General features: G+C 37.9%; 1 protein-coding gene across 1 annotated transcript in view; it reads left to right on the top strand.

Moving 5' to 3' along the window:
* The window catches only part of UBR1 (ubiquitin protein ligase E3 component n-recognin 1), a 124,052-nt gene that overhangs the window by 48,272 nt on the left and 61,648 nt on the right, over positions 1 to 14,132 (top strand). Inside the window, exons 11-18 of the mRNA XM_004578138.3 lie at positions 1 to 99; positions 930 to 1,087; positions 4,505 to 4,604; positions 6,282 to 6,410; positions 9,640 to 9,820; positions 12,957 to 13,018; positions 13,315 to 13,425; positions 13,830 to 13,895. Of these exons, the coding sequence (XP_004578195.2) occupies positions 1 to 99; positions 930 to 1,087; positions 4,505 to 4,604; positions 6,282 to 6,410; positions 9,640 to 9,820; positions 12,957 to 13,018; positions 13,315 to 13,425; positions 13,830 to 13,895 (906 nt within the window). The remainder of the gene's footprint in view (positions 100 to 929; positions 1,088 to 4,504; positions 4,605 to 6,281; positions 6,411 to 9,639; positions 9,821 to 12,956; positions 13,019 to 13,314; positions 13,426 to 13,829; positions 13,896 to 14,132) is intronic.

Consider the following 14,132-nt stretch of genomic DNA (forward strand, 5'->3'; position numbering starts at 1 on the left):
TATTATAAACAGCTGCAGAAAGAATACATCAGTGATGACCATGACAGGAGTATCTCCGTGACTGCACTCTCAGTCCAGATGTTTACTGTTCCTACTCTGGTAAGCGTCAGATAATTCCTTTCAGTCTAAGTATAACTTAAAAATTTCACTTAAAGATTGATCAGGTAAGCTTAAGCACTCTCTGCATGAGAACAGTACTTTGATGCCTAAAGGACTAGATAATTAGGTGTTACTTTTGTCTAAATGTCCCAATCCTTACAATTTACATCCACTTTTCTCACTTTCTGGCTCCACTTTTTTGACATTAAAGCTTAAAAAGCAAGCAAACCCCAAATTGTTCTGTTGTTCTTTATTTGTTGTTGCGGGAGGGCAGCGGGGATCAGTAACATAAGGTAAAATTAAGGAAGGGGCAGCTCTGCGTGTCAAGCATCTGTGTGAGATGGTGCTGCACAAGTCTGTAAGAAGAGAGGGGCGTTTCTTTTTTCCTTTGTTTTTTACTGCTTTTAGCTATTTATTCTGGACAATTTTATAAAGTACTTCTCCTTCCCCTTTTCCATATGTTAGAGAAATGATGAGAAGGGAAACTGGTTGAGGATGAGAAGGAGAGGCTAAGAAAGATAGTACGTTATGGAAATCTTTTTTTTCCCTTGCATAGATTATGATTATGATGATAAACATTTACTAGATAAGCTGTATAGTCTAGATATGGGGTATCCAGACACAAGATTTTTTTTACTTACTGAAAAGGAGAGAGTTTTTCCCTTTAGAAAGTGAATACTTAGTAGTTGATATTTTGTGAGACTAAGCACTGTTTAATGCTCATTAAATATTTATTAGTAGGTACCTACTGCCAGTCAAATGAATAAATAAATGAAGTTGATAGTATGATGTGTTAATCCTAAAAATAATGTTCTTGAAATATTCTACAGGCTCGACATCTTATTGAAGAGCAGAACGTTATCTCTGTCATTACTGAAACACTTCTAGAAGTTTTACCTGAGTACTTGGACAGGAACAATAAATTCAATTTCCAGGGTTATAGCCAGGACAAACTGGGAAGAGTATATGCAGTCATATGTGATCTAAAGTAAGTTGTTGGAGTCAGAAGGTGAGGGCACTTGTTAAACAGAGTGTGCTTATTTCAATTCAGAGTAAACCTTGTAAGTGAGTGAAGAATGATGATTGTTTAATGTTCAATGTCATTGCCTCTTTGAATCCACAGTTCTGCTTCCATGGATCAAAAATATTTGGAAAAAAAGAATTGCATCTGTATTAAATATGTACAGGCTTTTTGTTCCTGTTCTTCTTCCGGGAATAGTACAATATAACAGCTATTTATATAACATTTACAATGTGTTAGGTGTAGTAAGTAGTTTAGAGCTGATTTAAAGTGTATAGGATAAGGTGGGCATTTTGCATAGCATTTGAGACACTGTTTGGGATGACTGCATATTGTCTCAGAGTGCTGGTTTTGGGTCTAGACTGTAAGTAAAACACTTGGTAGGATATACATAGATTATATGTAACTGCTTAGAAACACAGCTCAAGCATGCTCCAACCAATCCCCACAGAAATTAAATGGTACTGCATATGTGATAAGAGAAGGATTCTTACTGAGTTATAAAAGTCAACTTAATAAAGAAGGGAATGAAGATGCCTTCAAAGAATTATGAAAAAAATATGCATGGACTCACATTTTCACACCAAAACACACATCTTTTTTTCTGTGAATTAAAAATCTTTTTAAATTTTATGTAAATCAGAGGACTAGCCTCCACCTTGTTCACTCTCCAAATGCTTGTAATGTCTGGCCAAATCAAAGCTTAGTGTCAGAAAATCAGATCTAAGCTAGGAACCCAGTTATTTAAGCCATCATCACTGTCCCCTGCAGGAAGTTAGAGCTGGGAGTTGGAGCTGGGTGTCTAACCCAAGTTCTTAGATGCTTGTCACAGGCATTGTAACTGCTTGGCTAAATGCCCGAAGCTTCTAAGGTATACTTGTAGATACCTTTTGTGGCATGAGCAAGGGGACACCAAAGTATTTTGAGCAACCACTCAGTAGATACCATATAATTCAGCCTCAAAAAGATGCCGTGAAATTTCTTGGTGGGCTGCTGCTGTAGGCCACAGAGCCTTGCTTATTTAATCTCATTTAAGTCTTGATTATAAGGTAGGTGTTAAAATATTGATTTGTAGGTTATAATTACTTGGTGAAGGTCATAAAAGTAAGGGCAGAACTGGAATTTGTGCCCAGGGACTATTTGCCTGTCAAATTCATGAACCATTTATAATACTTAAGGTAGACCTCACAGAAAACATAGGAGTGTACTCTGAAATATAGCCTGAAGATTTGTCAGAAATACCTTTGTTTAGCAAATAATTATTAGGCCCTATTTTATTGTTTTATAGAAACTTTGCAGTCACATCTTATTTTTCTGTAATCACTTTCCTCATTGACTATTTCTTCTTGAAAACTAATTTAAGGGCCCGGTGTGATAGCGTAGTGGTTGAAGTCCTCGCCTTGCATGCCCTGGGATCCCGTATGGGTGCCAGTTCTAATCCTGGCGGCCCTGCTTCCTATCCAGCACTCTGCTTGTGGCCTGGGAAAGCAGTTGAGAACAGCCCAAGGCCATGGGACCCTGTACCTGCATGAGAGACCCGGAAGAGCCCTTGGCTCCTGGCTTCAGATGGGCTCAGCTCCAGCCATTGCGCTCACTTGGGGAGTGAATCATCAGACGGAAGATCTTCCTCTCTGTCTCTCCTCCTCTCTGTATATCTGCCTTTCCAATAAAAAAAAAAAAAAACTAATTTACGTAAGTTCACAATCACTACTAATTCGTATTGTATTTTAGACTTCATAGTTTTCCGTAGTCAGCCATATATATATCCTACTTCTCTGTTTTGACTATATCTCTGCAGAAGATATGTTTGTTGGTACTAGCCTATATTCTACCAGGAGACTGAGAGGAAGCTCCTAGCTTCAGCCTGACCGAATCTTCCTGGCTGTTGTGGCCATTTGGGGAGTAAACAGGTAAATGATAGAGAAAGGGAGCAAACAGAGAAAGACTCTAGTTTTCCTTTCAAATAAATAAATGAATAAACTTTTAAAGTAACTATATATATATATATATATATATATATATATATATATATATATATATGTTTTTTTAATTGGAAAGGTGGATATACAGAGAGGAGAAGATAGAGAGGAAGATCTTCCGTCCGATGGTTCACTTCCCAAGCGGCCGCGACGGCTGGAGCTGAGCCAATCCGAAGCCAGGAGCTTCTTCCGGGTCTCCCACACGGGTGCAGGGTTGCAAAGTCTTGGGCTGTCCTCAACTGCATTCCCAGGCCACAAGCAGGGAACTGGATGGGAAGGAGGGCTGCTGGGGTTAGAACCAGCACCCATATGGAATCCCGGCATATGCAAGTCGAGGTCTTTAGCTGCTAGGCTATCATACCAGGCCTATAACAGTGTATTTCTAACACTCTAACCAGTTCCTGTGTCCCATTTGTGAAAAGTATGTGTTTTCTAAACCAAATTGCTCCCTTACATTCCCTCTGGGACTTAACCATATGCCTTTCTTACAAACTTTAGTGCTTGGCATTGGATTTCAGTGTTCACAATAGGTGTCTGTTTTCTCTACTGCACTTTCAACTTCAAGCACAGAATGAATCTTGTTCTTGTTTATGTTCTCAATATCTTATATAAGAGCCAATTATTTTGATTGACTATGAATTAATTTTTCATAATTGTTAATGAATGCTTCCTGAGAAACAATCCCATGATAAACATTAGATGTGAAACCAGTCATTGTTTTTTTGGCCAAAAGAAATATTGATCTTGGGTGTCTCTCTCTCCCTCCTCTTTCGAGAGGCACCCCACTTCCCGGCTTTCTCTCTGGAGGTGCTTCCCCTTCCCTCGCCCTTCCCTGCTCACCTGGTCCCTTTGCAAATAAACTTTTCTGTCTACAGCAGAAAAAAAAAAAAAAGAAATATTGATCTTATAAGTTGTAAGCTGAAATGAGTCTATTTATCCTTTGAAGCTAGTATAGCCTGATGTGCAAGCCAGGATGACATAGTTGCTTAGATCCTTCCAGGTACAGAGTCATGAGAGCCTGGAGGTAGGAAACTGATTCCAAACCCAGGGCTGGAAGGACTTGAGCTGGGCCTTTGAATGATGGGAGGTCTGTACTGTGATTTCCATGGTTAGCCATGACAAGATGGGTTGGTTTTGGGTTCATTTCATCAAGCTAACGCCCGAAAACACAATGTGTAAGGAAGTCAGGCTTAGCTTTGGTGTCTGTTGCTTTTAAACCATTCACATTTTGTTGCTTATTTAAAGTAAAATAGAACAAAGGATTCTAGCTCTGCCCAGAGAGTCTATTTATCTTAAGAAATTGGAATTTGTAATTTTGATAAATTAGCATTGTCTGTAACCTGGGAATCTTAAAATTACCTCAAAATAATGGAAGTATTTCTTTCTTTCTTTCTTGAAATAATAGATATATACTAATCAGCAAGCCCACAATATGGACAGAAACACTAAGACTGCAGTTCCTGGAAGGTTTTCGATCGTTTTTGAAGATTCTTACTTGTATGCAGGTATGATAATTCTGCATCAGTGAGAAAAATTTATTTTGAAAAATTCAAACCTGGTCCTTTAAATCCTTTAAACCCATTGTATGAGCTTTATGTTATGTATTATGCATACCCACCTGTCACAGCAGTGTCAGTATTGGAACCTAGGCTGTGTAGAGGATGATAACATATGTGTTTTATGAACTGGTTGTTGCTCTGACATTGGCCCTAGCCTCCCCACCCACTTCCTGATGACCAGTGTCTGGGAGGAGGCTGACCATGACCTCCTACCTGTGACACAGCCTCCTGTGTCCCTCCTTAGAGTGTTTGAGGCAGTTTGTTGGTGCCTGGATCTCTTTGCCTAAGCAGTGTTGCAGTGGGTTGGGAGACCAGCGCCTCCAACTGTCCGGCCCAGCAAGACAGCCTGTGCTTCTCATGTGGGATGGCAGAGTCTGTCTCTGGAACTTGGAAGCTGCCTGCCCGCCTGGGCTCTTACATGCCTTTTCTTGGTTTGGAGGTTGTGTGTGTGCCAACATTGCCTTGGCCCTCCAGTCTGCCCTGCTGTGTGATGTGTATCCCCCCAGTCCTTGCATGCTGTGTCATAGTGTACGTTTCATACTTCCGAGCAGTGAAGCTTTCTGCACACGGTGTCCCGAGCTGTGTACATGAACCTGTGGAAGCACAAATGCCGTGTATAGGTTTCCTAAGCTGGTTGTCATGGTGAATGCATTTTGTAACTCAAATGATGTTGTAGATTTGCAGTCTTTTATTTATTTTGTACCAGTTTATTTGTAAATTCTGTAGTTGTTTTTAAGCTGTTTTGTTTGTTCTTTTTTTTTTAAGGTTTATTTATTTTGTTACAAAGTCAGATATACAGAGAAGAGGAGAGACAGAGAGGAAGATCTTCCGTCCGATGATTCACTCCCCAAGTGAGCGCAACGGCCAGTGCTGCGCCGATCCAAAGCTGGGAACCTGGAACCTCTTCCGGGTCTCCCACGCGGGTGCAGGCCAGGCCACAAGCAGGGAGCTGGATAGAAAGTGGAGCTGCCGGGAATAGAACCGGCACCCATATGGGATCCCGGGGCTTTCAAGGCGAGGACTTTAGCCGCTAGGCCACGCCGCCGGGCCCTGTTTGTTTGTTCTATTGAGATAAATTATCTTTCTGCTCAAAAAAAAGTTTAAACCTGGTCTTCTTTTAAATCTTTTGAAAACGAGTAGGTTTTTTGTATGAGAAAGAATTTATCAAGCAAAGCAGAAATAAGATTGAAACACTGACCTGCAGCTGCTTTCATGTATTTTCCATATATTTTAGTTTACTACTGCTGTTTATGTGTCAAATGCTCACATGTGATAAGGGTGTACCAAGCATTTTACATGCGTTTTCACTCTTGAACTTTTACAGCAGCCTTATTCTAGTTAAGCTTATTATTCCCTTTTTACTTACAAGGGAACTAGAGCTTAGATGTATTTCACAGAAATAGCTCGAAATTCCAGACAGAGCTGGGAACTGTGATCAGATGTTCTACTCCTGAGCTGTACCCTGAGAGCTGGGAATTAAACTACATATTCTGACCTGATGAAACAACCATGTTTAAATACTTTGCATATATAAATGTGAATCCTGGCAGTTTTGCATATTGTCAGTAGAGAAGTAAAGAAAATGGACCATATGCATTTGTGTTGACTAATCTTTTCTTGTAGGGAATGGAAGAAATCAGAAGGCAGGTTGGACAACACATTGAAGTGGATCCTGACTGGGAGGCTGCCATTGCTATACAGATGCAACTGAAGAATATTTTACTCATGTTCCAAGAGTGGTGTGCTTGTGATGTAAGATTTTGTTGATGGGATCAATGCCTTTTAAATGCTGTAATAGTTTTTGTAATAGAATTTTATGTTGTGGCTTCTTTCATGAAAACTTTTATTTATATAGTGTCATATTTAAAGCTTGTCTTATCTGATTTTTAGGCAGAATATCTAATTTCCTATACCTAATTAAAAATAATGTGTCCTGCAGTAATTTTGCTAATTTTGAGAAATTGGTCAGGGTTAAAATAAAAACATGTTTATAGTCACATGCACATTTATTTGTTGGAAAATGAATATTAATAATTATTAATAGGGGTACATGGACTTTTAAATATTTGAAGAATGGAGAGAATAGATACGTATTAAGTCAAAAGCTTTGTTATATTGTCAATCCATTGAGGAAATTAATTTCAAAATACAGAAGTAGCAGTGGACCTTTCGTGTGGTGATTAAGACACAAGTTAGGATAAGATGCTCATGTCCCATGATACAGGGTCTGGGTTTGCTACTGGATCAACTCCTAACTTTAGTTCTCTGCTAATGTAGGATCTAGCAGGGAGCAGTAGTGGTTCCTGCTACCCATGTGGGAGACCTGGCTTCAATTCGTAGTTAGTTGGTTTTGGCCCTACCTAGGGACTGTTGGCAGACATTTGGAGGATGAACCAGTGGATTGAAGTACATACTTGCTTGTTCTCTTTCCTTCTCTCTCTCTCTCAAGTAAAGAAAAGGTTTTTTAAAATTGTTGAATTAATGTATTTCCTTGAGCAGTTATTTTAGACCATAACTCTCTAAACATATAATCTCACCTCAGCTTCCCTTTAGAGAAGGTGATCTCATTAATTTTGTTTTAGAGAAGATTAAGATGATCTGAGTGAAATTCCTTTTAGTTTTTCTGTACCTGGTGCCATAATCTGTTCACTGACTATGTTCCTCTGTCCTGAACTGTTGGTCTCGTTTTTGTGTCTTTCTAGCCCAGCATCTGCCTAGACTCTTGGTTCAGCTGTCACTATGCTTTTCTTGTACTCTGCCTCCTTAGTTGTCTTCACTTAGGTTTCCTATAAATGCACAGGATTCCTCTTTCCTTAAAGCACCCATCACAAAGCTTCCTTTCTTTACCATCTGTGAACTGTCTTCTCTCTCTTCTTCCATTCCCTTCTGCTTTGCCACCAGCAATCGGTCAGATTCAGAGTGGTAATCTGACAGGTGCAATGTACTTGAAAGAAAGATTGTCTAGTGATTACAGCACATGTTTTTTTTCTTCCCCTCACCCGTGTTAGGGACACATATAATTGCTGGAAGAGGGGATGAAGTGTTTATTGTTCATATGCACATTTCCTAAAGCTTCTCAAGTCATTTACATTTACTGTCTTCACTCACTAGCTGCGAATATTTCTTTAGTGTCTGATTCTGCCCTTAGTGATTGACAAATTATGTTTCCAAAAGAATCTCAAGGGATCCATTTAATAGCCAATTTTTTTTTTTAATTCTTGTGTTTGACTTTCTGTAGCCTTGCGTTCACTAGAATACATTCACCTTCTTAAACCCTTTTCCCCTTTAATTGTGACATATCTGCATTATCCTAATCTATCAGTGGTTAGCCATTTCAGTCAGTAATGCTCCCCCATTCTTTGTGCTTGCTAAATAAGACATTGCTTTAATATTCTTTTCCTTACAGATCTTTTGTTTCTTGCACTTAATGAAGTCTTCAAGAAATGACTCTTCTAAGCTGTAGTATTACTTCTGTTTGTAGTCCTACTCAGCTCTTAAACTAATTTTTCAAGCTCAGAATGTCTTAAATTGATTTGTTCTCATTTCCTTCCATTTCCAATTTGTATTTTCTCATTGACTGCCATTGTTCTAATGATACTATTATTAATACATCTGTTCATATAGGAAATCTTAAAGCCACAATGTTTTGTATTTAATATCAGTTGAAGTTTTGAGAGGAAAAATTTCTTGTAAGTTTGGGAAATTTGGGATTGAACAAAACAGAATCTTTCTAGGCTACTATATTTTAAGTCCTTTAATTAGTGTGATAATTCTAAAGAGAATGTTCCAATATGTGTTTGACCCTGGGATTCTTTTTCAAGGTAAAAACCAGTATGAAGAATAATTTTTTCAAGAGAGTCATTTTTTTTTTTTTTTAGAGAGAGATTTTATTTTTGTTTGAAAGGCAGAGTTTCCTAGAGAGAGAGAGAGAGAGAGAGAGAGAGATAGCTTTCCATCTGCTGGTCTACCTCTCCAAATGGTCTCAGTGGCCTAAACTGGGCTGGTCTGAAGCTGGGAGCCAGAGTCTCTTCCAAGTCTCCCGTGTGGGTGTAGTGACTGAAAGACTTAAGCCATCCTCTGCTGCTTTCCCAGACCATGAGCAGGGAACTGATTTGGAAATGAAGCTGCTGGGACTCAAACCCAGTGTCCATATGGAATGCTGGTGCTGCAGATGGAGGAATAGTGTGCTACCCCACTGCACAGGCTCAGAGAGTGACCTTTGACTCTTCTTTCTTCCTGTCATACTTGCCCAAATGTGATTCTTCCTAAACCAAAACTTACTTTATAATCCTAATTTATTTTCTGTGAACTCATTAGTTACTATCCTAATTGTTTCACTCTAGTTTTGACTTTTAGCCCTCACACATACATTTTACAGTAGACTTCTATAGACTTCCTATCTTCTAACTTCAAACACATTTTTGAAAAAGTGTGTTGACTGTATTGTCACATTAGACACCATCAGTGTACTCACATGCCAATGCCAAGAAATATTTCTACTTTGATTGTTCCTTACTTCTATCCATAAATCCTAGAACTTATCTAGATTCTATTCCTTCTACTGCCTGATCAGGAGTTATGGTTTCTCTTAGTTTTAGCTTTGTTCTACACATCTGCTTAGCTGTAATGCTGCTACCTTTTCCTCGTCTTTCCCTGACCTGAACTTCAATTATGTATATTTTTTAGAATCCACTCAAAAGCTGCTGAAACATTTTTCTAATTGTTTGTGATCCTTTTCTTTATCTTGTTAAGACAATTAGTTTAAGCTATTTAAACTATACTAAATTTTGCATTGATTATATGTGTATGTATCTTATATTTCCTGTTGCTTTGCAGATCCTATTAAGGCAGCCCTAGTTTTATGTAGAATAATTTTGTGCTCATATTTAGTAAGTATTGAATGATCAGTGGTAAAGTAGGTAACTTGTCCTCTTTTCTTTTTTTTTTTTTTTTTTTTTTGCGTTTTTTATTTTCCTTTTAGGAAGAACTCTTACTAGTGGCTTATAAAGAATGTCACAGAGCTGTGATGAGGTGCAGTACAAGTTTCCTATCAGGTAGCAAGACAGTAGTGCAATTATGTGGTCATACTTTGGAAACTAAGTCCTACAGAGTGTCTGAGGATCTTGTAAGCATACACCTGCCACTCTCTAGGACTCTTGCTGGTGAGTTTTGTTTTTTGCTTTGCGTGTATCTCTCTGGTTGCTCTGCTTTCCACATATTCCGAGTGGTAAAATCACTTCTGTTCTGGTTCTGTGCTTACTTTGTGCAGACATGCTTATTCCAGGCAGAAAACTGTAGTTACAGCTGCCACCATCCTAACAGCTGTCACCAGATGGCTGTCTAAGGATGCTTGTGCACCTAAACCTTTTTAGTCTGGTCCGCTAATGGATCCTTACAGTACGCACTTTAGGACTAATGTGGTAACTCATCGCTCACTCAGGATTAAACTGATCAAACATTGTGACTGGATTCTAATCCTGCTTCCTACCTAGTGTATTGTCTGTGTCACTGTTTCTTCATCATTAAAAGAATGAAATCATTGATTTTCTTCAGGCATTTGAATTTCTGTATTAGTTGATCCTTCATCTGTTGGTCTTTCTTTTTTTTTTAAAAAAAAAAAATAACCTTATTGAATGAAGTATTTTTAATGGTAAAATATATATAACAAAAATTTCCTGTTCATCTCTTGAGCCTTTTCATCTTCCAAAAATGAAACTTCTAAATCTTAAATATATTATTAGTAGTAATAATAACTGCTCCTCCAGTGCACACACACCACCTGTGGCAACTAACATTCTATTTTCTGTCTAGAGTTGACTACTCTAGTACCTATTACAAATGGAGTCATACTTTTTTTTTAACCTTAGTTCACTTAGCATAGCATTCTCAGCTCTGATTTCTGTTGTTGTATGTGTATTAGAATTCTCTTTTTAAGGCTGAATAATATTCCAGTGTATGAATATGCTACATTTTGTTCCTTCATCAATTGATGGGCACATGAGTCATTTCCACAATTTGGCTATTGGGAATAATACTGCTAATTTAATTCTTTTGGATATTCATCCAGAAATATAATTGTAGAATCATGTGGGAATTCTCCTATTTTATGGATTGCCTTTTTAACTATGTTGGTGAAATTCTTTGAAGCACAATAATTTTTGAAGTGGTCCGATTATTGCCTATGTGTTTGATCTAAGATATCATTATGAAATTCAGTGTCATAAAGCTTTTTCCTTTGTGCTTCAAGAGTTCTATAGTTTTGGCTTCAGTTTTTACATCTTTTATCTGTTTTTTTTAATATATTTTTATTTTGAGATCTGAAATATGTGGTACACTTTTATATAGGCTGGGATTCCCCCCTGTTTTTTATATATATATATATTTATATATATATAATTGCTATCATGATTTTTGTGTTGCTTCTATTTTTATTTCAAAAAACCCTTAGATTTCATTTCTCTTGATTCTTAAGAGCAAAGTAAGCATATTTTAGTGGTGGCATATTATTTTTATATAATATATGAGCATACCTGGTACAATGTAAGATTTTAAATATAAGGAGATTTTTTTTGTTTCGTGTATTTTTTTATTATTATTTTTAATTCATTAATTACATTGTATTATGTGACACAGTTTCATAGGTACTTGGCTTCTCCCCACCCCTCCCCAAACCCTCCCACCATGGTGGATTCCTCCACCTTGTTGCATAACCACAGTTCAAGTTCAGTTGAGATTCCCGCATTGCAAGCATATACCAAACATAGAGTCCAGCATCTTATTGTCCAGTCAAGTTCAACGGCTTCTTAGGTATACCCTCTCTGGTCTGAAGGCAGAGCCAGCAGAGTATCATCCCGATCAATTAAAAGCTCCAACATAACCATCAGCAAAAATTTACACCATTATGGAATTAATTGACATAGTAATGAGTAACCAATATGTTAAAAGCAAATGCGAGTTCTTAACCACCTTCTGTGACCACCTCATTGACATTTCAATTTTAGTTTATACACAACATATAACATACATAACATAACATGTTATACATAACATCATATCATCTTAAATTAAGGCAAACATGTGGTATTTAACCTTTTGGGATTGGCTCATGTCCCTTAGCATTATGGTTTCCAGTTTGGCCCATTTGGCCACAAAGAACTGCATTTTGTTTTTTTTAATAGCTGAGTAGTATTCCATGGAGTAGATGAACCATAGCTTTCTCATCAATAGTCTGCTGATGGGCATTTTGGCTGCTTCCATGTTTTTGCAATTACTGATTTTGCTGCTATGAACATAGGAGTGCATGTTGGTTTCTCATAAAACAAGTGTTCTGGATATATTCCTAGGAGTGCTATTGCTGGATCATACGGTATGTTGATTTTGAGTTGTTTGAATGTTCTCCATATTGATTTCCAGAGATGCTGTACCAGCCTGCAGCCCCTATAAGGAGATTTCAAAAGAAGGAGCTGATGGTGTTTGGCAGGGCAGTTAAAACACCTTGGAGTGTCCACGTCCCATGTGGAGTGTCTGGACTGTAGTCCCGCCTCTGCTGCTCATTCCAGTTTTTTGCTAATACATATCCTGCAAAGCAGCAAACTCAAGTCGTCAGATCCTGTCATCCACGTAGGAGACATAGATTGAGTTCCATGCTGTGGGCCTGAGCCTGGCCCAGCCCAGCTTTGGCTGTTCTAGGCCTTTGGGGATAATCTAGCAGATGGAAAATCTCTCTCAGTCTCTGATTTTCAGAAAAATAAGTTTTAAAGTTCTTGGATAAAATAAGGAGTTAAATTTATTTTCATCAAAAAAATGTTCAATATCCCTGGATAGTTTTTCCTCTTCATATGCATTTTTGGTGAACATTTTTGAAAAAATAAAAAACTGTTTTCATCTTCTTGGGAAGGAGAATGACAGAGAAAGATGAGAAAAAGAAGTCATCCATCCTCTGATTTCACTCCCCAAAAGACTGTAATTGGCAGGGATAGGTCCAAGCATGCATTTAGAAGGAAGATGAATCAGAAACAGAGCAGCCGTGATGCAAAGCAGCTTTCTGATAGGGAATGCAGGTGTGCAGAGTCGCAGCCTAACCTGCTGTGCCACAATCACATGCTTCCTCCACCCCCCCAAAACTTTTTGAACACCCCATGTAGATTGGTAATATATTTCAAAATCAGGTGTTATTGTATTTTGCGTTTTAAAATGTCATATCTAAATGTATATTCAAATCACTCAAGTTGTCAGATTTGTTCACTACTAAATTGAGTAAGTTTAAGTGCTTTCTCATGTTTTCCTTTTTGAATTTAGGTCTTCATGTACGATTAAGCAGGCTGGGTGCTGTTTCAAGACTACATGAATTTGTGCCTTTTGTAAGTGATTCTGCTAATTATTGATTTGCTTTAACTCTGTTTCTGAGTACTTCTTAGTTGATAACTGGGAAAGAAAATATTCTGAAACCCACTGAGTAATTGTCTTTTGCATCTTCTAGTCTATCTCAATTATAACTGCATATGATACATTGAGCTTTGAGTCCCAAGAACTTGTGAGACAATTAGTTCAATTCCTTCAAATTTATAGAGGAGAAAACTAGGAAATATGTAGTGGGGTAACTGAGACACACCCAAGTTCTGTAAAAAATGATGAAGTTGAGCTCACTCTGTTTCAGGAGGACTTCCAAGTAGAGGTACTAGTGGAATACCCTTTGCGTTGTTTGGTGTTGGTCGCTCAGGTTGTTGCTGAGATGTGGCGAAGAAATGGACTCTCTCTCATCAGCCAGGTATGCCAAGGTCTACTGTTTATATCGTCAGTGTGTTCATTTCCTAAACATTTTAGATGTAATTTTACCCTGAATTTATTTTGCTAAGAATTTGTTTCTGTTCTTTAGGATAAACTCATAGATGTAAAAATTCTAGGGATCCTATAGCCATTTCTCCTTTTAACCTATTCGCTTGAAGGTATTTACTCTTCCCATGTTACTCAATCAGATGCTATCTTACAATTTTTTTTGTCAGAGCTTTTCCCAATAGATAGAAAAACAGAACCTGTAAGTTACTACTTAGAACAAAAATGGTGTTAAGAATTAATATAGAATTTTACTTACTTTTTAATGGAAGTATTTTAAACTGGGGGTAAATAATTCTCTTAGGTTCTCATCTTTTTCATCTACCTTTTATTTTATAGGTGTTTTATTACCAAGATGTTAAGTGCAGGGAAGAAATGTATGATAAAGATATCATCATGCTTCAGGTATCCCATTAAGTTACATTAAAATACTCTTTTTTTTTTCAAGATTTGTTTATTTTCATTACAAAGTCAGATAAACAGACAGGAGGAGAGACAGAGAAGAAGATCTTCCGTCCAATGATTCACTCCCCAAGTGAGCGCAACAGCTGTAACTGCGCCGATCCGATGCCGGGAACCAGGAACCTCTTCCAGGTCTCCCACATGGGTGCAGGGTCCCAAAGCATTGGGCCATCCTCAACT

The sequence above is a fragment of the Ochotona princeps genome, chromosome 6 (genome assembly GCF_030435755.1).
Source record: "Ochotona princeps isolate mOchPri1 chromosome 6, mOchPri1.hap1, whole genome shotgun sequence".
Classification (NCBI taxonomy): Eukaryota; Metazoa; Chordata; class Mammalia; order Lagomorpha; family Ochotonidae; genus Ochotona; species Ochotona princeps.